Source organism: Eulemur rufifrons, chromosome 1 (assembly GCF_041146395.1).
Source record: "Eulemur rufifrons isolate Redbay chromosome 1, OSU_ERuf_1, whole genome shotgun sequence".
Lineage (NCBI taxonomy): Eukaryota > Metazoa > Chordata > Mammalia > Primates > Lemuridae > Eulemur > Eulemur rufifrons.
Genome location: NC_090983.1, coordinates 35,582,238 through 35,609,583, shown reverse-complemented (window position 1 = coordinate 35,609,583; position 27,346 = coordinate 35,582,238). Strand labels below are relative to the sequence as shown.

Sequence of the window (27,346 nt, the reverse complement as noted above, 5' to 3'; positions counted from 1 at the left end):
CTGAAGGTAAGTAAATGGACAATCAACAATTTAGAAATAACTCATCAGTTTTAGATATACAAGAGCTGAATTCAGTTTCCACAGTATCTAGTTTATTCAAACAAACTACTTCTTGAAGAATTTAAATGTATATTTATATGTCATAAGAAGAGAGCTCCTTTGGCACCTGAGTTGAACACAACATACTACAGCCAAGAATCTCTAAGAGAAAGCTGTCCAAAGACTATATTTTATCTGTCTATACATATATACACACACCTATACATATACACATGTACATACACATACACACATAGAAATAACTTTTGCTTAAAAAATGTTGAAGATGTTAAAGGAATTCACTAGTCAAATAAAGTGACTTGATAATCATTAAAAATAGTTTTAAGTTATTATTAATGAATTTGGAGTCATGAAAATTTTGAGAAGTTAAAGGTTTCAAAGCACTATACAATTCAAAGGGGAAACATCAGGTTGTTGTTTTTTTGTCAAAATATAGTTTCTTTTGATACCTTAATATGGTCATAACATCACAGTTATCTTAACATAATATAACGGACTTTTTAATGATTACCAGGTGAAAACTCATCAAAGGTTACCCCCCAAAAAGAGTAAATCTTCCCACCCCCATTAGGAGTAAACATAGTCACTGGCCACTGATCAAATATTCTGCTCTCCCTAGACTCTTACTTGCATTCATCCCAGCAAAGGACTACACTGAGAGGCCACTCTGCAGATGGCCTTATGCTGAGCCCCCTCACTCACTAGGAATTTTACCCAAGAACTTTAGAAGGACTTGATGTCATCATGTTTTATGATCACATCAACCTTGCTACTGCTAATTCTGGCATTGTGTTAATAGTCCTATTGGGGCTGTGATTTTTTTAATGCACACTTTTAGAACTCTGAAAGACTGGCTTGTATTCCAAGACGTGAAAGACATCTAAAATTTAGTAAGCTGCCTGAGTCTGTCAACATTTTCTTTTGTATTCAATTAACAAATATGTTTGACTCACTAAAACTAGAACACATTTAATTTTACCTAAGTACCTTCTATTTTAGAAATTCCAGAGGATGAAAAATCTCTACACTTCTATAGCATCTATTCTCCGTCTCTTTCAGATCTTGCTAGATCTGACGCATGTTGAGAGTGGGCAAAAGGCATTTAAGTTAAAAAATGAAGCCATGCTACTCTTTTCTATGCTCCAAATTGTAGAGAATATCCCTGATCAGGTTTCTAACTCCCTCTCTGCTCTGGTTAAAGGCCTCTCTCATATGACAGATCATATATAATGGAAATCTTATGCTGTTTCGAAATATCTGTAATTGAAAAACATTTTCAATTGTAAAACGTCTCTTGAGCATCTATAAAGTAGTATATATTTTGGCTTAAACTTGATACTGTTTTACTAAATATAATAAATTATGTCAACCGAGGTATGGTAAGGACTTATCTTAGAGAACCTATTAAATTTCAATGTCTTCATTTTGTTCAGTTTATACCAAATATACTATAACCCAAACCACTTTTTTTTCCTGATATGTAAAACATTTTGGTAAGTTCATTTGAACTTGAATTCTTTCATTAACATGTGAACTCACATGTAGAATTTTATGTTTTGTCATATATTTAAATATTTTCTTCTCTGCAGAGCTTTCTCAGGATAGGAAATTATATTATACTAGCTACTAAGTAATTTGGCATTAAAACACTTCCCTAAATTCTTCTATGCAAAAGTGCATTTACAATATAAACATGTCATATATGAAGCTACAAACCACAATCTCATACTGGAGTGGATATAAAATTTCAAATTTAGTCCAAATGAGTCAAAGAAAAAGTGCTAACAGAGCAAATCTGAAACAAGTTCATGGGGATTGGGCAACGAGTCATCGAAGCGAAATCTTTTGGAAACCACGCTGCTGTCCTCTGGGATATTCTCTTTGTCTTCTCGATCACCACAGGTTCCATTACAAGAGGATTTGGAAGTCTTGTCTTCAGAGGACCTTACTGTATGATCATGAATTTGAGAGGAACTGGAAGTTTCTTCAGGGTGAAACAAGTTTCCAAAGTCCCATTGCTGCAGCCAAGAATGAGAAAGGCAGATCTCTGCTGTTGGTCTTTTCCTTTGAAAGAAAGCACCAAAGGAAAATTGAGAACTAAAAATCAAGTTGAAAATGTCTTCAGTTTGATAGACTACAGACATATTTTTAATTATTATGAAAAGAACATATATTCATAATTTATAATTCAAACAGAACAGAAGAGAATAATAATAATAGTAGCTAACATTTTTTTAATGGAATGCTCAGTTATACACCAGGGACTCTTCTCTATGCTTCAAATATATTATCCAATAATCACAAGAAATCTAGGAAATGGATATTATTATTCTCCTCATTTAAAAGATATGGGAAAAGTAGGATACCAAGAGGCTTGAATTTTGCCCCAAATCTCCTAACTTGTAAATGGTATGGTCCAAGGTGGGACCTTGACTCTATAGTTTGTGCTTTTAAACATTACACCATGTCATCTCCCATGAAGGTAAAAAGTAAAATTATTTTCTCTGTTTTCTCATTCTCCAGTCCCATCTCCCTCCAGATATTTTCTCTACGTATGTGCGCATACACATACACACACACACACACACACACACAGAGCTTCATATACTCCTTGTATTTCTGCAATTTGCTTTCTCCACCCACTCAACAATGCATTTCAAGCATCTTTCTTCATCAGTACCGAGTTAACATATTAACAGCTGTATTATTGAGTACTCTTCCATATGGATATGCCATATTTCTTTAACTAGATCCCCAATGATGTTTTCAGCATTTTGGTATTATAAATTATGTAGCAATGAACATTGAGAAAAAATTTTTTTTTGGAACTTTTCTGATTATTTCCATCGGATAAATTACTAGTAATGTTACCAAGTCTTTATATTTTGAAAGATTGTGCTTAACTGCCTTCCAAATGACTTCTAATACTCAACCCTACAAACATCTTATCAAGATTATGAAAAAATAATACAAGTTTTCTCAAAACACTTTCATGGTTTTATTTTTTTAGCTTAAATCTTTATTCCATCATAAATTTATATTTGTATAAGAAGCAGGATAAAAATAGCTTTATTTTTTCCAATAAACCTTTTCTAGGAAACATAACTTACATGGAAAGAATTTTTAGTGGACACAACACTAGTTTCTCTAGTCAGAAATCTTGATTCTAGTCTGCCCCTGACTAGAAGACAATGGAAACTGCACTTAATTTTGAGATTTCCTTCACTGCAGAAAGAAATATTTGCCTTTCTTTCTAGGTAAATGACAGTTTTTTTTTCTTAAGAAACAAAACTGATGGACACACTTATAGCCATGACTCAAGCATTACAAAAGTGATCCATGTAACAAAACCATTTGTATCCCTTTAATATTTTGAAATAAAGAAATTTTAAAAAAAGTAAAAATAAAAAAACTGACCAGTTCAAGTGAAAAATATGCTATAAATTCAGCTAGTAAGTAAATATGTTATAATATTGGTTGCTTCAACTATACCTGAAGACATAGAATAAGAAATGAAAGAAATCAAGGAAAGTTTAGACTTTGCATTTTCCTCATCACCTCCACGTCTGATGCCTGCTCACATGTGAATTCATATTATACATAAAAGTGTTTCTTACTCATGATTGCTGAAAGATACAAAACCAAAGTACCGAGAATTTCTTTAATTATGACATGTGCTGAAAATTCAATTTTTCATCAAGCTTATAGATGAGAATATAGTCAAAAAACCTGACTAACATATGTTAGCCTAACAGATATAATAAGTAAAATTTTTATTTTACAAATAAGTAAAATTATAAAATCTTTTGGGTTTACAAACCCTTTGGAGAAAAATATATCTAATTTATATTCTCTATTATTCTTTTGTATTCTTAGCAATAACTGCTAAATCTTGAAAACAAAGGCTAGTTGTCAATGTTTACCCAATACTTCGAGTTTTTTAATTTTATTTTCTATTATGAAAGTTATATGGTCAAATATCACAATTTGGCTGGGTGCAGTGGCTCATGCCTGTAATCCTAACACTCTGGGAGATTGAGGCGGGAGGATTGCTTGAGGTCAGGAGTTTAATACCAGCCTGAGCAAGAGCGAGACCTGTCTCTACTAAAAATAGAAAAATTAGCTGGGCATGTCCCTGTAGTCCTAGCTACTCAGGAGGCTGAGGAAGGAGGATGGCTTGAGCCCAGGAGTTTGAGGTTGCAGTGAGCTATGATGACACCACTGCTCTCCAGCTGGGACAACAGAGTGAGACTCTGTATCAAAAAAAAAATCACAATTTTTCAAAAGGAGGGGAAACAACCTACCTATATTCGTAACTCCAAATTTAACCAATCACCATTATCATTTGGATATGTTTCTGTAGCCTTGTTTTTATGTTTAGTTTTTTTATGATTAAAAAAAATAACATACTCATTATAGAAATTTTAGAATCTAGGTAAAAAAAAATTTAAGAAAATAAAAATTGCTTATAAACAGAAACAACTACAGAATTATTACTATTTCAATTAAATAACCATTCATGTCCAAAGTACAGCCAGTGAGAGTTTGTTTGGACTTGTAATAAGCCAATAAAATAGTTAAGAAACCTATGAGTTTTTGTTTTTTTTTTTCAAACAGATAATAAAACTGTGTCCTGTAGGAGATAAAGTAAGAGATAAAAGACAGAAAAAGTAAGAAAGTCAGGACTGCAGCCCAAGGGACTATATCATAGCTTCTACATTACGTGTAGCCAGGCCATTTTAAAGTAAATAGGTAAAGAAAAGGTGAGCCTTTCCTTTTCTTGTCTTGAAACTGACAATGAGAAAGTAAGAGTCCTAAACCATGGTTTCAACTCCCTCTCTTAGTAGGCTGTCAAAGGGCATTCAATCCTTCAAATCTGACAATCAATAATTTGTACATGTTACATAACTGTAATTATTTAACTACAAATCATTCACAATAAACTCTTTATCATAATCAGCCATGTGTACTGTAAACTTTCTATTTCTAATTATTTTAGAGAATTTCAGGGATTAGCAGTGGGTTAAGAGAGAAATAACCCAAATCTTTTCTTCACTCCAAAATCTCCTGTTGTATATCTTATATTTGAAGATATGTAAGTTGTTAATGATCTTTCATACCACCTCTCTCCCTATTTTACCTGAAAGGAACATACTTCTAATAATTTTATACTATATTAGAACATAGCTTTCTTAATAGACAAATATTATTTACTTTGTAATAGTATTTAAACAAACCAATTTATTACTTACTCTGGATTTTTTACTAAAAGACTCTGGATAAAGTCTGTGGCCAGCTGTGAAATTGATGAAAAAGTTTCTTCTGAATAGTCTACATTAACTTGAGAAATATTGAGGTATGTTTCTTGATTATCTTCTCCCACAAATGGTGATGTATGAGTTAACAACATATATGCTATTACACCAATATTCCTGAAAAACAAATAAGGGAGAAGAGAGGAACTTAAAATGTGTATTAATTTTAAATATAAAGTGTTGACTCTACATATTCCTGTCCTCAAAACTGGTACAGTTCAACTACAGACTTAAACTGCTTTTCAAAGTTCCTATAATGTTATTAAAAACTAAAATAATTGTGTTATCTCAAAGTTTGCCTCACAGAAAGAGAATACAAGGGAATGCATGTGTGTGATATGTAACATTAATACAATGTATTAAATGCTTATCCTTGTACGTGCAGTCTCCCCTTCACACAGACACCTTTTGCCAAGTATACAAAGCTGCTGCAGCATTTCCTAAATAGTGTTCAGTGACACTGTAACGATCTGTGACGGGTTCTGTGCAAATAGGGGTTGCAAGTTTGGCAAAGCACAAAGTTGGGCAAGCAAGTTTTTTCACTGCAAAATTTTTCAAATTTGTAAATATTTATGTAAAAATATGTTAATGACAAGTTTGATGCCCAAAAGCCAGAAAAAGACAACATGGTACATGTTGTGCAAACTTACTTTGCCATAGGGTCTTGTTTCCTGGGAAAACCCATAAGCAGTTAGTTCTACGGAACACATAGAGTAGGCCTAAACTCTTCCACTTAGCCCATGCAGTCAGTTCCCTCTGTGGTCCCAACTGAAGCTCCAGTATCTGTTCTGGTTCTACTCCCTATCATATTCTCCCTGTGCTAGCCACAAAACTCACAATTCCCTAGAGATGTAACCTCATAAAACTAAACTCTTGGGTGGACTTGACCTCATTTTTTTGCTTAGTTCTTCTACACCTAGATCAGACGTCTCCCATTGTGAGGTGGAACCTGGCAATGCACTATCTGCTGCTGCTTTCATGCTTATTAAGCATTTCGCCTTTACTACAGAACATGTAGCACTGTACTGCAATTATTTTGGTCTCTTACTCAACTGAGTTTTCATCACAGAAAGAGATATTCATATTTATTTCTGCACCTTTGGCTCAGGATCTAAGTGTTACTTTAAAAGAATGGACAGGTAAGTATTTTCCTGTAGCATAGTAATGATACTCAAAATCTTTTGAATAAAAACTTATTATTTACAGGCTGGGCGCGGTGGCTCACGCCTGTAATCCTAGCACTCTGGGAGGCCGAGGTGGGCGGATCGTTTGAGCTCAGGAGTTCGAGACCGGCCTGAGCAAGAGTGAGACCCCATCTCTACTAAAAATAGAAAGAAATTATATGGACAGCTAAAAATATATATAGAAAAAATTAGCCGGGCATAGTGGCGCATGCCTGTAGTCCCAGCTACTCGGGAGGCTGAGACAGGAGGATCGCTTGAGCTCAGGAGTTTGAGGTTGCTGTGAGCTAGGCTGATGCCACGGCACTCACTCTAGCCTGGGCAACAGAGAGAGACTCTGTCTCAAAAAAAAAAAAAAAAAAAAAAACTTATTATTTACAGTTGGAATCAAAGAACTCCAGAATACATATTACCCAACTTTTGATAAAGGCATTTATACGTAACTAACAAAATCTTACCACATATCTGTTGCTGTGGTAATGGGATCATAGTTCAGGATTTCTGGAGCTGAAGGCGAAAATAAAATTCAAATTCAGTACTGACAAATTTCAAAACATGAAAATTACTTTATATTAAATTACAACTGGATATAATTTTGGAAAGCCTAATGATGTAAGATCAACAGAAACTCAGCATGGTATTTATTCTGTGATTAGACACTTAAACATCACTAACATTGAGCAAATTATATGATCAGATGTCTCAAAAACACAGATAATATTCTTGGAGTAACTGGTAGCTACGTAGTTTTTTAAAACCCAACTAGTTAAGATTAATCTCAGAAAAAATTTTCTGAAGAAGTAAAATGTTGGAAGCTAGAATCTTTTAAAAATTTTAGTTTAAATTACTGTTTTGTTAAGAATTAATTTGCATTATTTTATTAGACTGATTTGTTTTTCTTCGGGGTGAATAGGATCCTGTGCACTTGCAATGAAATTATGAACAAAGTATGATTCTTGGAAGTGCTAGAGTTTTAAGTAGATTAAATATTCTTAAGTTATCAAAAACCTAATTTCCTAAGAAATTAATTTTCTGCTATCTCTTCCCTTGTCAAAAAAAGGTATAAAATAATTCTCTGTACTTTGCAAACATTACCATATATTTCAAATTAGACAGTCTAAACTAAGATTTATGATTGAAAAATAGCATTCTTGTTTCACAATATGGCTTCATAATTTCTCCAAAGAAAAATTGTTTCTTAAAGCCTAACATTTTTGTTAAACAAAGCCTTTGAATCATATACATTGTCAGCTTCCATTAACCACCTACAACCTTTTCGCATACTTCTTTGAGCTGTATTATCAACAATTACATCCATTTATTCTAGGCTACTATGGCCTCCGTTAGCATTTAAAAGTTAGTAATTTGCTTTGTTTTTCATTACTGGAACGACAGTGCCAGCTGAGTGGCACCTGTTCTGTTTAGCTGTATCTTTTCAATGCCCTCCTGGGGATATTAATATGAGCAGCAACGAAAAAAGTTAACAAGAATATTACTATAAATTAAAATACTTTATATCCTGCTTTGCACAACTTAAAAACCTTTCATGTGCATGATCTGATTTGTTGATTTTGTATAATATGACTAGATTACCTAATCATAAGTTGTTTCTGGCACCCTTCTTCAAAACCCTCCCTTCACAACCCTATGCAAAACCTCACATTTTAAACAGCAGCAACAAACAAAAAGGAGTTGTCCTGCTAACAATTCCTTCAGAACTGAAGATACTGTATCATAAACAGCTACAGAGTGGGGGACAGAGAGAAGTAGAAATGAGATCTATCCAACAGCCAGGCTTCAAAGGCAATCATGTGCCACTGATTCTCTGTTTTTCTCTTTTTCCATTTTTCTCCTGTTCTCTAACTTCCCTCTTACCCATTTCTTTTTTCCTTATCTACAAAGCCTTTACACACAAACATTAAACTTCTGCACTTACAGATTCAATGTCCTGTGAATTGCTGTAAATGTTTCAATACTGTTACATTCACTACAGTTCACTTAAATGTGTCATAACAAAGTTTCAATGCATTAAAATACTTGAACTAATTTAATCCTGGAATTACATGCTCTAAGATATATAGTTTTTTAGAGGTATCATTTACTTAATACATTTCAAAATGGTATAGAAAATACAAGCAAATTCTTACCTAAGTATTCTGGTGTTCCCATGATTTCCCGAAGTTCACATGCATTCCCTACTTTTCGAGACATTCCAAAATCTACAATTTTTACGTCCCCAAGAGGGCATATGCTGCTCAACAATATATTCTGTGGCTAAATAAAGCACAACAAAAAAGGGATAAGTAATATACAAATAAAAGAATACTAGTCTCAAAATGGAGGAAAATTATATTGCTTAGCTATTACACATTTCATTGAGTCATTCATCAAATATCTACTGATTTACTATTTATGAGGAGCGATAGCTCAGTGATGCATAAAGCCAAAAACACACTCAAAAAGTGGTCTAGGTTTGGAGAAAAAAGAAGTCAGATAGATAGATAGATTATGAGATATAGATTACTCAATAATAAAGACAAGACGACCTAATTCTACCCATAAGAAATTCAGAAGGCTTTTCCGTAGAGATGATGCGTTAGCTGAGTCTTAAAGGATAAGTAGGAGTATGCTGGTTAGAAAGGTACTCTGAGAAATAGCACAAAAGAAGGCATGAAGGAACGAACATGCATACGTTTCCAGAAACAGAAAATGGTTCAGTACAGTGTGATGGTTCTGGGTGTGACTGTTCCCAAGTTTTAGCTTAGACAGTAAGATGCATGGTACACCTCATCCACTGTCTCCTAGAACCATGCAACTGTGCTTTATTATTGCAGTCCTAAGGCCCATTACGAAGTTCTCTGCTGCTGCCATAACCCATACACCTGCCAAGGTGCTGCTCCCAAAGTCTGTGCAAAGAATCATAATAGTCTCTTTTTTATGTTTGTTTATTTTTTGAGACAGTCTTGCTCTGTTGCCCCTGCTAGGGTACAGTGGCATGTCATCGGAGCTCACTGCAACCTCAAACTCCTGGGCTCAAGCAATCCTCCTGCTTCAGCCTTCCGAGCAGCTGGGACTACGGATGTGTGCCACCATGCCCAGCTAATTTTTTCTATTTTATAGAAATCGAAAATAGAGCGGGGTCTCGCTCTTGCTCAGGCTGGTCTTGAATTCCTGAGCCTCCTAGAGTGCTGGGATTACAGGCGTGAGCCATCACAACTGGCCCATAATAGTCTCTTTACTTTGGGAAAATCTTACGCTTGTTTATTATTAAAGCACAGAGACCATTACAGAAGAAAAGGTAAGAGAAAAAAGCCAGGTTTATATACCATCCTGATTTCAATTGCTGTGTGATGCTATGTAATGCATTTGGCTTGTCTTCAGCAGGAAAAAGACCCAAGGAACCCGGTGGGACCATGATTTTTCTTGGCATTTACTCTGTTGCTTCTTTTCCCATATCTTGTCAGTAGGGGAGATGGTAGAAACGTTAGGTGGTAAATACAGCTTCCCATAGCAGGGCCCAATACAGCAGTACAGATATTTTTTTTTTTTTCCTTTTGTAAAAGGGGTAAGAGGATTTGGAAATTATTAATAGGAGAGAGGCCTGGACTATAGGTAGAGATTTTGGATTTATTATTATGATGACAGTGGTAGTGGAAGCCAGAGGATCATGCAGGGAGACTGCATAGAAAGAGAAGAGTCCAATGTTTAAAAAATAAGAGACAGATTAATTTAAATTTTATGGTCCTTTGGGTGGCTGTGAAGGAAAGATAAGGAGAAAAGGTGATAACATAAGAGGCTGAGGTTTCAGGAATTGGGTGGGGAGCCTGAATGATCTAGAAGGAGGCAAAAGACTGAAAGCTTCAAGACAAAGATGAATGAGGATAATGGCAGGAAAGGAATGAGGATTAGTGTGAGCTGATCTTCAGTAATGGAGATTATAACTGAGTATTTCAGAGGTAGACAGCTTTATAAAATAAGAAGGTCCAGAATGTGGCTGTAAGAGTGGGATGGAGTGGAATGATTATAGCATTAGGACATATGGAATGATGAATTTTAAAAGCCCAGCAATTAATTTGAGCTGTTCATACATGTAGCCTTCTCCTGTCTGCCAACACAAAATTAAAGCCATGTAGCACATAGGTAAGCAAAAGCGTACCTGGTGAAGTCTAAACGACCATGATCTGTTGTTTCTTGTCAATACCAGTTGCAGTTGTGCATTCCAAGAGCAGAGAAAGAACACAGATGTTATGTCAATTTAAATCACATGGTACGTTACCTTTAAATCAAGGTGGACAATGTTATTCTGATGTAGATAATAAACTCCTTCAAGTATTTGTTTAATAAGTCTGATAACATCATTTTCAGAAAGCATTTCAGCCAATTCAGGTAAACACAGGTTGAAAATTTCTCCACCTGCAGCACTAAAATAAAATTCAAAGAACAGAAGCTTGAAAAATAATTCACCTAAAAATGAAAACTTTTAAATACTGTATACCTGTTAAGTAAAAGACACATAGCATCTGCACACACACATACACACTTAAAGATAGGGCAGGGAGGGAAGAGTATTTAAAGAAGAAAATAAATGATAAGAATATTTCAATTTCTGGATACTAATACTTGCATATTTAATAACTAAAATAGAATTGTTTCATGATCCAATAATGTTGTAGGCTGCCCTAACTGCAATAAAAATAACAAAAATAATAGCTAATGCTTGGAGCTCTGCTCTATGCCTATATACATATATACATAAATATCATCTATTTTGATCCTGACAAAATAGGTAGGTGGTTATTACTCCCACTTTACAAATGAAGAAACAAGTACAATCAGGTTAAACAACTTGCAAAAAGTCACGTAGTAAACAGGGGGCCAGAATATGAATCTGCATAATATGAGTAAGAATCAACATTCCTAGCCCGTATCTTGTACTGTAGCTTCATGTAGAATACTTGGGGCCAGAACCCAAGAGTGTGTGTGTGTGTGTGTGTGTGTGTGTGTTAAAAGAACTCAAATATATATAAGTATATAATATTTTATATATTTAAAGTATTGTATATATATAAAATATTTTAAAGAATTGAAATCTAAATAATACTAAAAAGGGCATTATAATAGAGTATATAATACTACTTTTCTGGAAGGTAGTAATAGGTTTATTTATAAATTGCGGGGAAAATTTGAGATAGTTGAGTCATCTCATCTCCACTCTCTATGAGGCTAATATAAAAAGGATCAAATGATTTTAATTTAAATCCTAAATCTGCTATTTACCAGCAATATAACTTAAGGTCAGTCACTTATTCGGGTTTCCCCATCTGAAAAACAGAGAAATCACTAAAATCAATAGATTTTTTTTTTTTTTTGAGGATTAAATCTAAGTAAGATAAAACTGGTCAGTTAGAACATCATACCAAAAAACTAGGTAGTTATTCATAAATTTATAAGGTATGTTTGGGAATATTCAAGTAAAGTATATTCTATGTGATAAAATAGGCACTCATTCATGCTAGAAAATACTGTATTTGTATTTCTTGGGTTCACTGCTATATCCACAAAATCAATAACAGGGTCTGGCATGTACTGTAGTAGGTATTCGGTATGTGTTTGTTGAATGAATAAATGATGGAATAGGTAGTTACTCTTTAGAGGTGTGGAAAATGGGACTCAGAAGTCTCAGTGACTGCCAAGAGGAAGAAATATGTCATAAGTATTAAAAGCTATGAGAAGAAAAACTAATGGTAGTCTCAAATTTGAGTCCCAAGTTGAAAGTCACAAGGACTCACACTCCACACTGCAGATGTAACTTGCAATCAAGCCATCTGTACACAGTGGGCCAGACAGAAGCCACGGGGATTTGCTACTTTTATACTTTGTTTATGACACTGCAGGAAAAACTCTTGTCGGACCGCTGGTAAGGAATACGTGTGCAAGCCCCAGTCACATATATGTCACTTCAATCCTACTCCATCCACCAAAACTCCCCGTAAATTCATGAGAAATTAACTTTAATATCTGCTTCAAGGAATCATGGTAAAGACAATTTGAGTATTGAAAAGTTTAGTTTGCTATTAAATTTATACTAGTGAACTCCAAACTAAGGTATAGGAAGACAATTTTAGAAATTAACATTATTGTTTTAATCTAAAAAAGAAATAAATTATTCTTCATTAAGAGTTAATATACAGACTGTCCAGTGGTCCCTAATGGTCTGCATGTCAGTATTCACTTGTCACACCCTTTCCCAAAGTCTCCTGAGAGCAGACTGGGAACCCACAGCACAGGCCGACAGTGACATTCTCACTCCTTCCCTTTCTGGTTACATTATTTAGTTTTAACTAAACACATCCTCTCAAAACAGAAAGTGGTCTAAACATATTTCTGAAAAGACACTCAGGATATTATTACTTAATAATATATTAGGTAATAATACCAATATACTAGTTACAATCATAAGCAAATAAGAAAATGAAGAGATGACACTAGATTCTCCTAGAATTAGTTCTCTGTTAGGCAATTTACAAGATATGAATACTGATAATCCAGTACTATCTTACAAAAAATCAGACCAAACAATTTAAAATTACAAGAAAACTGTGTAAAATAAGGATTTACATATTTATATCCACTATTAAGATATTAAAAAAATAGAAAGATCTGAATTCTTCATATATACCAGCAACATAAATTTAGGTAAGAAACTCATTTTTAGTCTGGGCGCAGTGGCTCACGCCTGTAATCCTAGCACTCTGGGAGCTGAGGCAGTAGGACTGCTTGAGCTCAGGAGTTCAACACCAACCTGAACAAAAGTAAGAACCCATCTGTACTTAAAAAAAAAAAAAAAATAGAAAAATTAGCCAGGCGTCATGGCGGCATGCACCTATAGTCCCAGGAGGATCGGTTCAGCCCGAGAGTCTGAAGTTGCAGTGAGCTATTATGACACCACTGCACTCTACCCAGGACAACACAGCGAGACTCTTCCTCAAAAAAACAAAACAAAGCAAAAAACCAAAACAAAAACCCTCATTTTTGAATGCTTTCTGATGATTTATGTCCCAATATTTTATATTACATTCACTAAAGTTAAGTTAATAACCAGAACACACCACCAATTCTAAAATTCAAAGCAAAATACAAGAAGACAAAGTGAGAAAGTGTGGAAAGAACTTCTCAGTATCCGGGAAATAAGAGACAGGACAGCAGGGTGAGTATAGGGGTTCCTAACTAAAATCAAGACTGCCTGGGTTTCATTCTAGCTGTCACTAACTAGCTATGTAAACCTGGATAAATGTGCTTCTGTTTCTTCTACTATAATATGTGAATAATAATAGCTCCTAATTCATTGGTGTAAGAATTAAATTAGATAAAGTACTGAGCACAACAGATGTTATAAGGATCAAAACAGATCATCTCAATAAATCTTTATCATAGTGTATGATACATGGTAAATATTCAATGAATATTAGCTATTATTATAATGAGCCAACAAATATTCACTGTAAATCTGGCCAACATCTCACCTTTCTGAATTTTGGGGCTTCTTGTTAAACTCTGATTTTAAAGGAAATTTTTAAAGTCTTTGCTAAGTTAAAATTCATTTTTAGAAACACCATATTGTACACATAAAACTGCACACTATGTATTCTTAAGTGAAGAAAGAAGGTTGCAGAGAGTATGTTCAGTAAATCACAATTTTGTTTCTAAAAGCACATATGCATAGACCAAAAAATAATAATAATTTTAAAACACAGGAATATACCTTAAAGTAACCATAGTTTACATGTGATTTCTGTTTTCTGTATCATCTAAATTTAACAGAATGAATAAGTATTACTTTTATAACCAAAAAAATTATCCTCAGGGTTTTTTGCTTGTTTTAATAACAAGATCAAACAAACTGCTATGCCTGTCAGCCAATCACATTGTTTCCTCCTTTTAGTTTGACAAGCTAACTAATGGTAAGGACTGCTATTTTTCATACAAAAGAGGAAATAGGTGGAGCTATGGAAAATAGAAAATTAGAAACACTTAAGAGGAGAGAAATGATAGATACATAAGAAGCAGATTGCAGAAGTTAGCAGAAATTGGAAACAGAAAAGGAGGCAGTGAGTAGCAGACAAGCAGAACCTTTGTTTAAAAAGCCACCCAGAGCAGTGACTACAAAAAAGAAAAAATATCTCTACAGTCAAAAAAGCCACCTATATCATTATCATTGCTCTGGAAGATACATTCAGGCTCTACCCTTTTTCTTTCTATAAGAAGAGCTTGCCTGCTCCTAGGATACCAACCAACATAAATTTGTTGGAGTGTTTGCGTTCATTTGTTTATGCATTTGTACATGTGTTTTGTGTGACTGTATGTGATAACAGCACTTTGGTACAGGTTATACTGTCATGTAAACCTACACGCTATATATTATCTAGATCTACATCTGTCTTTTACAGCTTTCTGAAGCACAGTTTAAAAATTAGTAGGGAAGTAGAAATTATCTTTTAGAAAGACTCTCATAACATAATAAAAATAAAATTAACATAAAAGATTAAAATCAGAATATTTTCCTATCCAAAGTGATGAATTTCCATGGGTACCAGAGAGCCAAAGTTTTCAGTAAAACAAAATAATATCTAAATTATCCGTAAAATACAAATCTAGTCCTGTAGCTTTGAAAAGTCATGGTAAAGATTTTTAAAATAAGTATTTATTTCTAGTGATCAAAATGAAGTCATTTTTCATTTTTTATATTAAGAATCTCTTTTAAACTATATTCCTATGCTAATAGGGGAAACAATGTCCATGGAATTTTAGAATGGAAAGAAATTAGCCAGAATATTAACTAGAACATGCGATATGAATACCAAATTCCCTTTTTGGAGTATTGTTTTAAGAATTAAATGAGAATACAGATAATATGCTTAGTGTCTGCCACATAGTAAATGTTCACCATATGTTATTGTTGAAATTGTTAAGATTATATAAAATGTTTTCCTCTGGTGATTAAGTGAGATCATTCCAGAAAGTAAGGCTTTCTATTTTGCATATTTTATTGTGTTCTCCATCATTTTCTGTTGGGTCCATAATATTTACTTAAAGATATTTAATAAATTAGATTAATTTAAAAAATTTTTAATTTCTTGACAAAAAGAAAATATTATTTCTCTTCTACATAATCGCAGAGTTGTGTCTGGTGAATACAAGCAAGTTCCCCTTATAATCTTCACTATTTCTAGGACAAAGATTTTGTCCCATGTTCTCCAAAAAATAATAAGTATTCTTTATAATCAGTTTTAGTTTGCTCAAAATTCAGTACTAAAAACTTAATATGTCCAATAAGATAATACCTTTTTTATAGAAGTTTAAAAAAATCTTTGTATATGTTTTATTTAATTCTCCAAATATGTTTTTAAAATACTTGATACAGAAAGTCTTAGCCTCATAGAGAGTGGGGATGGGATGACTCAACTATCTCAAAATTTCTCCCCAATTTGTAAATAAACCTAATACTACCTTCCAGAAAAGTAGCATTTATATTACTTTTCAAAGAAATAGTCAAAGAAAAAAACTAAAAAAAAATCATTTTGACTTTATTATCAGCAGTGAATACTTTCCTGTGAACTACATATGAAGATAAAAAAGAAAGATTCAATAATTGTTTAAAATTGACAAGCTGATTGTAAGAAGTTATGATTAATTCACAAAAGTAAATAATATAATTTGGTTCAAAAAAATAGGTTTACATTAGGTGGAAGCAAAACAAAACACAAAAACAAAAATAAAATAGATCTCTCAGAACCTGTAACTGTAGTAGTCCCAAAAGAAAAGTCCAGATAGATTCATATTATTAGCAAATGTAACAATTCAAAAAAGTGCCTTATTTAAGTGACTGTGTGTGGCTCATGTGGAGGGAAATTTGACATCTAATTCAACTACATATTCATTTACTCTTTGACCCAGCAATCATACTTCTAGGAATTTACCCTAAAGCTACGCCTCCATAAATAATGCCCATCCATGGAAGACTGAATGAAGCATGGTCCAACCATACAATGGAATACTATGCAGCCATTAAAAAAGCCATAATAATAATTGTAGGAAAGATGCTTATGAATATAGAATGATTTCTGTGATATAATGTTAAGTAAACAAAAAAGCAAGGTACAAAGTAGTAAATATGCTACTTTATCTGTAAGAAAGGGAAATATATACAAATTTGCTTATATTTGCAAGAAGAAACACATAAACAATGAGCCAGGCCGGGCGCGGTGGCTCACGCCTGTAATCCTAGCACTCTGGGAGGCCGAGGCGGGTGGATCGCTTGAGGTCAGGAGTTCAAGACCAGCCTGAGCAAGAGTGAGACCCCGTCTCTACTAAAAATAGAAAGAAATTATATGGACAACTAAAATATATATATACAAAACATTAGCCAGGCATGGTGGTGCATGCCTGTAGTCCCAGCTACTCGGGAGGCTGAGGCAGTAGGATCGCTTAAGCCCAGGAGTTTGAGGTTGCTGTGAGCTAGGCTGACGCCACGGCACTCACTCTAGCCCGGGCAACAGAGTGAGACTCTGTCTCAAAACAAAAAAAAAAAAAAACAATGAGCCAGAGGTTACCTATAAATGTTGGTGGAAACATAGTAGAAAAAAATAGGAATGAGAGCAAGATTTTTGTAGCATATACATTTTTATATACCTTTGAGTTTTAAATCATGCAAATCTTTTTTTACAATTTCAAAATAATAAATAAAAAAGATTTAAAAAAATCAATTCCTAACATTAAATATAAACATAAACAAATGCATCTAACTATATAACTCCCACGACATGCCCTTAATGGGCTACATTCTGAGTACAAAAACAACAGCAAAACAAACGCTGAACTTAGTATACTAAGTAGTCTGCCATAGGTAGTGGTATTAGTATTGTTATGCTAAAACTAGTTGGTATGCATTGTTTGATAAAGCAAATGAGTAAGTATTGTTGATACAGGGTTTTCACTGTGAGAGAAGGGAAATACAAATATAGAATATGAAATGAAGAACCTTGAAGTCGTGGACTTGAATTGGAGCAATGAGAATAAACGCATGATTTCCTAACACTATTTTTAGAAAAGGCCTAGAAGTAATGATACCCCATTAAAAATAAGCATGTCCAACACCTGTATCTTGGTTTCTAAATCCCATTCCCCACTAAAAAGAACCAGAACTTCCTAAAGAGATGGCTGATTACAGGTCTGGGCCAGGAAGATACAAGATGAACCTGGAAATCTTGGTGTGCATAAAGCAAGAAAGTTCTCAAAACACTAATGAGATCATATCAAAAGGACATAGGAAATAGCTTGAAAAGGTACTACTGATAAATTTGGGACAATTTGAGCATGAAAAAAATAGTGGCAGAAACTGATTGTAACCCACTAATTAAAACATAATGGGTTATTTTAAATTATTTGTTAGTTTAATTAACAAAACCATGAATAGTGATATCAAAAGAGGGGAAGGGAAGGAAGCACTTCTTTATAGAAGAATCTGGCTTAATAAATTTAGAAGCAATAATAGAATTAGAAATCACCATTTTCTGACATCCATTATAATAACAAATTCAAGCAAGTGTATCAATGCTTACTGAAATCACTGGATCAAAAGTTGTTAAAGAAAACACACAGATTAATAATCACTACACAGATTATTTATGATTACAAAGGGAAAATATTCCTTTACAATGGGGAGAGCTGGCAAACTAAATCTTAACTATGTCCAAATTTAACAAAACCAATAATGAAACAACCTGATGTTATTGCTACCTGATGTGATACAATAAATAAACATCATCACCCACACTGCCCTCCTACCAAAAATGTTTAACCTAAATCTGATCACGCAGAAACAATCAGATGAATCCAAAATGTAGGATGTTTCATGTGACACCTGGTATAGATTTCCCAAAAAATGTCAATATTATTAAAAATAATCCAAAATGACTAAAGAGGTTTAACAACCAAATATATATGTGAATTTTGATTGGATTTTGTATTGGAAAAAATAGGTCTATAGGACATTTTGGGTACAATCATAGAAATTTAAATATGGGCTGTATATTAGATGATACTACAGTATTGAATTAATGTTAACTTTTCTAAGGTTTGATGCTGGTGTTGGCTATATAGAAGAATGTCCTTATTCTTTGGAATGCTTTAGCATGGAAAGGAGAAGTATCATGGTACCTATAAATTTCAAATACTTCAGTAAATGTGATAAAGTGAAGAGTATAAGGGTGCTAATTGTACTATTGTTTCAATCTTTCTGTAGATTTGAAATTTTGTAAAATAAAAAAATAATAAAAGAGAAGAAAAAATGAATATGTAGGATGGTTTGAGGAAGGAATTGAATTACTAACAGTTATTAAAGATTCCACCATTTTATTTTCACCATATAAAATTATGCCACCTTATTAAAACAAGTAAACCTGTCTGACCAAATTTTTACCTTCATCTGAGACTATGGAACATGACAATGCCATCCCAAAAGAGGCAGGCAAGTAAATAAGTCAAAGTCCAAGCAATAAATTTTAGTAGGTCTTAGCTGCTCTGGTAAGAACTATATTAATCTACACAAATATTTGCTGAGTGCTTGCTACACTTCAGCAAGAGGTACAGAGATCAGCAACAGTTCTGCCAGTTTACTGGGCAGGGTACCTGGTCAACTTTTCAGTGTATGAACAATGTCCGTCCATAAAATGTCTCAAAACTATCTGATGTATTTTGTTGCTGTTTAGAAAAATCCCAAAATATATTACGAAAGTAGTCAATGTTCTTATGTATATTCACCATCTAAACCTAGTACTCCATTACTGTTTTTGAAAAATGTTAGCTACTTTTCATATACTTCAAACATGCAGATATCATACAAGTAAATCATTTTTTAAAAGTCAGCTGAAGAATCTTCTGACAAAAATTATCACAAAATGTATGAAAAATGAAATTATATTAGTAGTATCCTGGCCTTTTTTACAAGTCTAATTTATTTTGAAGGCACTGTTAAATATGCCTTAATATGGTATCTTGGTGTTCTGGGATATTTGAACACTATTCATTTTTAAACTATTTGTCAGTTTAAAAGTTTTACAAAATCAGCATTTTTATTTACAAGTTGATTCCAGGCAATCTATTTCCTGGCACAAAAACATTGATTTTTTTTTTAATAAATATATAAACAAACCTCTTCATCCTTAAAATAACTGAATACTAATATAAGGCTAATATACTTTTAAATTCAAAAAGGCAATGAAGTGGGTTAACTACTAAAATGAGTTACTATAGTTATCAATACATTTTTTACTAAAATAAATACTTAACTCTTCAGTGTACTATAAAATAGATTTACTTTATTAAAAACTATCAGAACCTAAAGGATACTAAAAATTAATTTAGTTGATCTCTTCCAAGGGTTGCAAATGTTCAAATACACATTTTACATACTTGTAATAAATGTGTCAGATAATCATGCAACTGAGGCACTACTTAAGAGTGACGTGTCAATCAATATACTGGTTAATAAACCACAGTTACCTTAACCATCCTCTACCTCTGCCACCTGGTGAGTTGTAGAATATTTGGGTGTTTTCAATTTTTCACTGATTTGTGGCAAAGGATATGTTTTCTTATTGCTATAATTCCTAACATAGTGTTTTGCACATTCCATACATAGAATTTTGCACATCACACGTACATTTATGCAGTTTTACCTTTCTATTCTCCTTGGGTTATTTTCTTAGAGGTGTTTTTCAAATAGATGGACAAAATATATATATGATTTCACTTCTATGGAGAACATCAGATTGTTCTCCAGAAAAATTCAATTAGCCATTAACAAAATAAAAGTATATTCATTTCACCCCATTCCACAAACATTGTGTTGTCATTTGTTTATTTTATGCTGTTAATTAGTTTTTGTGTGAGGATGTACATTTAGCCTTGTAAAAATATTTCAATATAAACTATGTCCCTGTTATATTTTGTCAACAGGAATCTTTATAAGTTCTTGTCATACTTTTATCATTCTTACTCTTGACATTTCAAGTCACCTTATCGTACCAATTAAAATAGGCATCACAAATTTACTTAAATTTATTAAAGTGTATACTTACTATTCCAATATCAAAATGATTTCACTTGTATTTTCATAGACTTCATGAAGATTAATAACTCGGGGACAAGACTTTGCCAATTCAAGCACAGCAATCTCATGTAAAATCTCTGTTCGACAATCCTGTCCTCTTCTTCTCTTTTTGAGAAATTTTGCAGCATATTCTTGGCCAGTAGATTTTGATATACATTGTCTAACCACAGCAAATTTTCCTCTAGGGGGAAAGTTGAAGACAATCAATTTTAACTTTTCCATAGAGAACAATATTGGTATACTACAGGTACTGTTACACATACAACTTAAAGTCAATCCTTTCAAACATTCATGCCATCAGGAATTCATCTTTATTCTCTAAAATGAATCAAATATCATACACACTTTCATAAAGTTTACAATGCTATCACTTAAAAATGTAAATGGTGAACTGTAATAACAGAGTAAGAAAGAATTATATTTATTCTTTACTATTAACATGATACAGTATCATTGCAGGGAGGTAATCTCATTTACATACCAACTCTATGCCATACTCTTGATATAAATTATTGTGTTTAAGTATCACAACAATCCTATATAGTAAATGCTGTCCTGTTTTGCAGACCCCAGAGAAGATGTATAACTTGGTCAAGGAAAAGATTTAAACTTAGGCCTGTTTCCAAAGCTGTGCCTTTCACAGGGCATCATATTAACTCTCTAATCAAAATAGCTTTTCTTCGAAACTAAAATGAATACAAAAATGAGTATTTGACATTTAATTTTATTAGTGTAAAAATTTTGACCCTCAACATGATTTTAACAAGTTTTGAAACTTTTTAATAACAATTTGTCAGTTGTTTTACTAGAATACCACATAGGAACACTCAGTAGTCTATGAAGTCTGTAATATGCCTAAGGTAAATGTATCCTATGGAAAGCATTCAAAGACATTTCATGATCCACTAAGAAAATTAATGGTTATCAACAGCTATGTATAAATATGCTCCTTAATGTCATATTTATCATTTTAGAAATAAATATGTTTTTAGCTTTCTCCAATAGCAGTACTCAGCACCTCAGCCAAAATTTTAAAAGATACCAAAAATTAGGGTTTCTAGTGAAATATATGTGTGTTTTAAGTCTACAGTTGCCCAAAATTTACTTTTATAAAGGCCTAAAGCTATTCTGAGTCAGACTATTTTGAGAAATAAAAACTATTCTATTGACTGCCTACCTAGAAAAATGTACACGTGTCCCTAAATGTGTTACACACAATGCCAGATCTCAAAGCCTAACCATAAACCTTCTAAGCATGAGTCTAGGGGGATCCAAAACTAAGGACGTCTATCCTAAGGTTCAAATTACTCTCTAGTTTCTGGTACTAACAAATTAGGTCTAAATCAAGGATCTTCACAGAGTAACCTTTGTTCCACAACTCCTCTCACCCAAATTCCCCTCATGATATACTTCTAACACAGCCCATTAGGTTCTCAGTAGGGAAAACAAAACTTGATTGTTTAGGTATGGGGCGGGCAGGGGAGGGGGGGTGAGGAAGGGGCGAATAAATTGCTTGACTATATTTTACTTGTTATTCCCAAGGGCCAAGATGATGAAGGGTCTACACTTTATTTCCCAAATTTCCTAAAAATTGGTGCCAATAAAAAAGTACTGGAAACCCAGATATAATCTGACTCTTCTATATTGTACATTAACTAAATAAATTTGTGTGTACAAACCTTAATTCTTTGGAAGCAGTTTTAAGATTTGAGAATGTTTAATTTCAACTATAAAATATTTTCTCACTGGTGTTTTATAAATTTTATACTGGATAAACTGAGTCACAGTAAGATTAAATAACTCATGAAAGGTCATACATGGAATTGGCGTGCCAAGAATTAAACTGCAGAATGTGAGTTCCTAACTTTCTGTCCTAACCACTACAAAGCAATTCTTCCTTTTAAAATAGTTTTTTTTTTTAAAGAAGTGCAACTCACTCACTTCTGCCAATTCTTACTAAGATTTAGAAGCAAAAAACTGCCTAAAACAGAAAGGAAATTTTGGATTTTACAAAGAAATTCACCTTGTACAATTTAGGAAAACAAACTAGTTAGCCAAGAAAATTGTGCATCTGAAAAAAACATAGTTTATCAATTGTGACAATTTGGTTCTGCTATAATTTTATTATATGTATAAGCCAGGATTCTCTCAGAAACAAAGAGCAAAATTAAATAATAACAGTTTTTATCTAATTGTTTCAGGTTATCACCAAGAGGTGATAACCTCTTAACAAGTATAGTATTCACTAATCCAGGGCAAAGGTGACCAAATGACATTGGTAATCATTATTTGTCAATGTTTATCATCAAGTAAAAGCTATATGAGGGCAGGGACTATGTCTGTTGCAACTACTACAGTAATTATGAAATCTACACTTTGCTAACTAACACCTAAGAGGAACTGAAATATCTGTTGAACGAATGCCGTAATTATGTACTTTGCTATTTTGCATCCTGTACTTAAAGCATTTGTATTTTTTAACATTTGAGATTCCGATAAAATTTTTATGTATTTATATATATTCATTTATATACTGTGAAATACTGTGAAATAAGGTAAATATTTTTACCATAATTATCAGACGACTTAGGAAAAACGCAGTATTTGTTTTCCATTTTAAAATGTTGGTTGTAGTTTAGAACTATCAAAAATAATCTTCAATATGTAATGTTTCTGTACCAAATTTAAAAGAAACATTTAAGGAAACTTAAAGCCCTTAAAAATAACAATGAAGTCATACCCTAGATAGGCAAGGCTGACTGGATTTCCTAGCAGCAAAAAGGTCCAGGAGTTACCCTTCTGCATTCTAGAATACACAATAAAATGTGAAAGGAGGGGGGAGGGTAAGCCACAAAGGAAGCTGACGTTTATTTCTGAATCTGCCTCACCCTTCTAACCACAAGAAGTCCTATGAAACTCTGCCTCAGTTGGGGGAGGGGTAGAAAAAAACATACCCAACATTTTAAAAAACAGGAACAATGCAAGTTTTTGTAGAATAGTCAAAAATGAACTGTTAGCTTTTACATATTTTCCTGAAGTTTGCTAAAGGAAAATAAATTCTTAAACATTAACACCTCAAAATTAATAAAAAACCATTGATTTAGAAAGGTAACTTTGTAGTTCACAATATGCTAGAATTATAGGTTCATAAACTTCGAAATGTGTAATCCTCAAGAGAAACAAGATTATGATCCTAATTTCCATTTCACAAAAGTATAGGATATTAAAATTGGTAATATTGAAAGAACTTTCAGCAAGTTCTTGGCAGATGAAAAGTCATAATTTCTAATTTGTCAAGGTCTATTAATTACGTATATCAATATTTACCATGTGACTTATTAGCCCATATCAATTTGAAGAAAGATATTAGTTAGGTCTCTTTCACAAAGATACTAGAAAATGGGATATTAGTAATCTGAATTTGTTTAAAACTAATTCTATCATGAGTTTTTGATCTAAAACTTTAAAAAGTATGCCTGATTCAACTTTATGATTGTTACTTATGATGGTACCTTATTTATAAAATAATTTAGAATTAATAATATTGTCCTCGTGAAAGTTTAAATTCTGCAAAACTCTCAAAAAAATGTAAAACTTATATTTTATTTAAAGTGGTAGTACTAAATGGTCTCATGATATCAGGTCATTCCTTGGCCTTCAGGAATTTACACCTTGGTTAAGCCAAAGCAGAATTTGTATATGATTTTACTTATAGAACATTCATTCTTGGGCCTGGCGCGGTGGCTCACACCTGTAATCCTAGCACTCTGGGAGGCTGAGGCAGGCAGATGGTTTGAGCTCAGGAGTTCGAGACCAGCCTGAGCAAGAGCGAGACCCTGTCTCTATTAAAAATAGAAAGAAATTATATGGACAGCTAAAAACATATATAGAAAAAATTAGCCAGGCGTGGTGGCGCATGCCTGTAGTCCCAGCTACTCAGGAGGCTGAGGCAGGAGGATTGCTTGAGCCCAGGAGTTTGAGGTTGCTGTGAGCTAGGCTGACATCACGGCACTCTAGCCCAGGCAACTGAGTGAGACTCTGTCTCAAAAAAAAAAATAAATAAATAACATTCATTCTTTACAACACAGAATTATACTATCAAATATTAGTTCATTCTTTTTGTTTAATTCAGGAATGGAAAGAGGGAGAATTTCCCTATTTCTTTTTTCAGCCCAGCATATCCTATGAATTTTAAGAAATATTTTATCTAACAAAAACTTACATGGCACTATACTAAACACTTTGCAAATATTAACTAACTTAATCTTTATAACAATCATGTAAGATAGATACAATTATCTTCATCCCCACCACTTTTCAGATGAGGAAACTATGACACTAAGAGGTAGAGTAATTTAACGGAGGTCACACAGCTAGTAAATGGTGGAGCCCAGACTTGTACTCCACAGTCTACTACGCTAAGCTGCCTCTTCCCATGAACAGACTCAAATAAGAACCAAGACCTTCTATCAGGCACTCTGAAGCTAAGTGGGAGTGTAAGTTCACTAAACCCTCCACAGATTTGATTTTCAAGTCAGTTAAGACTAGATTCTAGAGAATAGCAACAAAGATGATGACTTCCTTTTTAATTACTGTTAATGATTCAAAGTGAGTTTAATAGAACAACAGAAACAGAAATCCAAAATTTGAATTTAAACAGCATAAACATCAGAAAGTTTCTTTACCTTCCTAGCTCTTTAGATGTAAGTGTATAGTAATTATTAAAGTTTTCCATTTTCATTGGAGTTTGAGGAGTTGTAGTTATCAAGCCTGAAATACTTCGGCAATCAAATCTTCTTCTCGACATGTTAGGTGACTTCCAGATATGCTTCTTTAGTCACTTATTTTTACCTATTTGAAAAAAGAGAAGAAAGGATATATGACAAATGTAATTTTTAAAAGATGTTATCTCAGGCAGAGTGTGCAAAACATTATAAAGCTCCAAATATAGCTATAAGCTACAACTTAAAAAAAAGATTTAAAGAATACATTCTACTCACAAGAAGGAAAAAACAAAAAGTATATACATAAACTAGTATCACCTCTACAGCATTTGAACAAAGTTACTTAAGTTACATTTCAGAGTAAAATTATTGTAAAAATTTTCCCAAATTCTTTAAAAATAGTTGTGATAAAATTCTAATGCAAGCCATCACTTAGTGGAAAACTTTAATTATTTAAAGTTATGACTTTTACATAACTAGGTAATTTAACATAACAAGATAATGATTATTCATTTTAAATTTAATTTCACACAGCCAAAGAAATTTGGTGGTGAATGCACATATTGTGAATTATATTATTGACACATGAACAACTACAAGAAATAGAACTTGTTCCATGGATTGGCTGCGTTTCCATACTAAATTCAGAAACTCTCATGGGTCTTAGAACCTTTCCTTTGGCAGAATCTAGCACACAGCCTGCTATGTATGAAGAGCTCAATAATTTTGTTGGATATATGATTGACCATACATAAAGCCTTATTCTGGAGTTCTAAGCTACATCTGAAACTCATATTTATCTGCAAGTTTGTGATATTTACATGCATTCAGTTTTAACATCAAAACTACTTTCATATTAACTGAATTCATATAATAATAACAGCCTATATTTTCAAGACGCTTCTGACTTATTGCTATGCCTACCTAAGACAAGATCAAGTTTTATTCTTCTAGCACCCTCCTATAATAACCCCCTAGGTATTTATTCCTTCTCTACAATTTTTTTCCCTCCCTGTATTTCCTACTTAACATCTACTGCTTGTTATCTTCCTAGGTTCAAATACTCTATTTAGCAAATAAGTGGTGTGATTAGAGTTCAATGTTTTCAGTTTCTATATTTTTTTCTTCTTGTTTTTTTTCTCACGTCAGTAAAATTGTTTTCTCTACATTCTTTGGTCTTTGGGGAAACAAAGCTCTAACCAGTTTTGGGGTACATGTCTAAGGGTCTGAGGGTAGCAGTATAGCACTCTGAAAATAACATTTGGACTCAAACACACTTGGGTTTGAATTCTGTTTATCCATCATACCAGCTATGAGACCTTAATTAAATTAAACTTTGCTACTGTTACACTGAATTGTGTCCTCCCCCAAATTCACATGTTGAAATTCTAACCCCCGGTTCCCTCAGAATGTGACTGCCTTTGGAGATAGGGCCTTTAAAGATGTAATTAAGTCAAAGATGAGGTCATTAAGGTAGGCCCTAATCCAATATGACTGGTATCCTCATAAGAAGAGATTAGGACACAGACACACACTGAGGAAAGAGCATGCAAAGAAACTGGGAGAAGACAGCCCTCTACAAGCCAAGGAGAGAGCCTCAGGAGAAACCAACCCTACAGACACCTTAATCTCAGATTTCTAGCTTCCAGAATTGTGAGAAAATAAATTTCTGTTAAACCACCTAGTCTGTTAAACCATCAAAAAGCTGTGGCAATACAGCTTTTTTTTTTTTAATTATTTAAAATGTTTGGGAAAGGATACAAATACCATAGAAAACACTTGCTCTTCCAAATCTTATTGGTTGGCCATATTTCATTTAAATTAAAAATAAATAAAACATCAACATGGTCTCTTCTTTCCATTCCCAGTTTATGCTCCCACTAGCACTAGATGGGA

At 33.3% G+C, this 27,346-nt stretch overlaps 1 protein-coding gene across 1 annotated transcript; it reads right to left on the bottom strand.

The window, feature by feature from the left end:
* Window positions 1-1,670: 1,670 nt before the first annotated feature.
* Window positions 1,671-25,568, bottom strand: STK17B (serine/threonine kinase 17b). Its single transcript, XM_069469066.1, has 7 exons — window positions 25,412-25,568; window positions 20,695-20,907; window positions 10,833-10,977; window positions 8,704-8,830; window positions 7,015-7,063; window positions 5,313-5,492; window positions 1,671-2,124 (listed from the first exon to the last, which is right to left on the bottom strand). The coding sequence occupies exons 1-7, from the start codon at window positions 25,531-25,533 to the stop codon at window positions 1,842-1,844; spliced, it is 1,119 nt and encodes a 372-aa protein (XP_069325167.1). The 5' UTR covers window positions 25,534-25,568; the 3' UTR covers window positions 1,671-1,841.
* Between the last annotated feature and the right edge of the window lie 1,778 nt (window positions 25,569-27,346).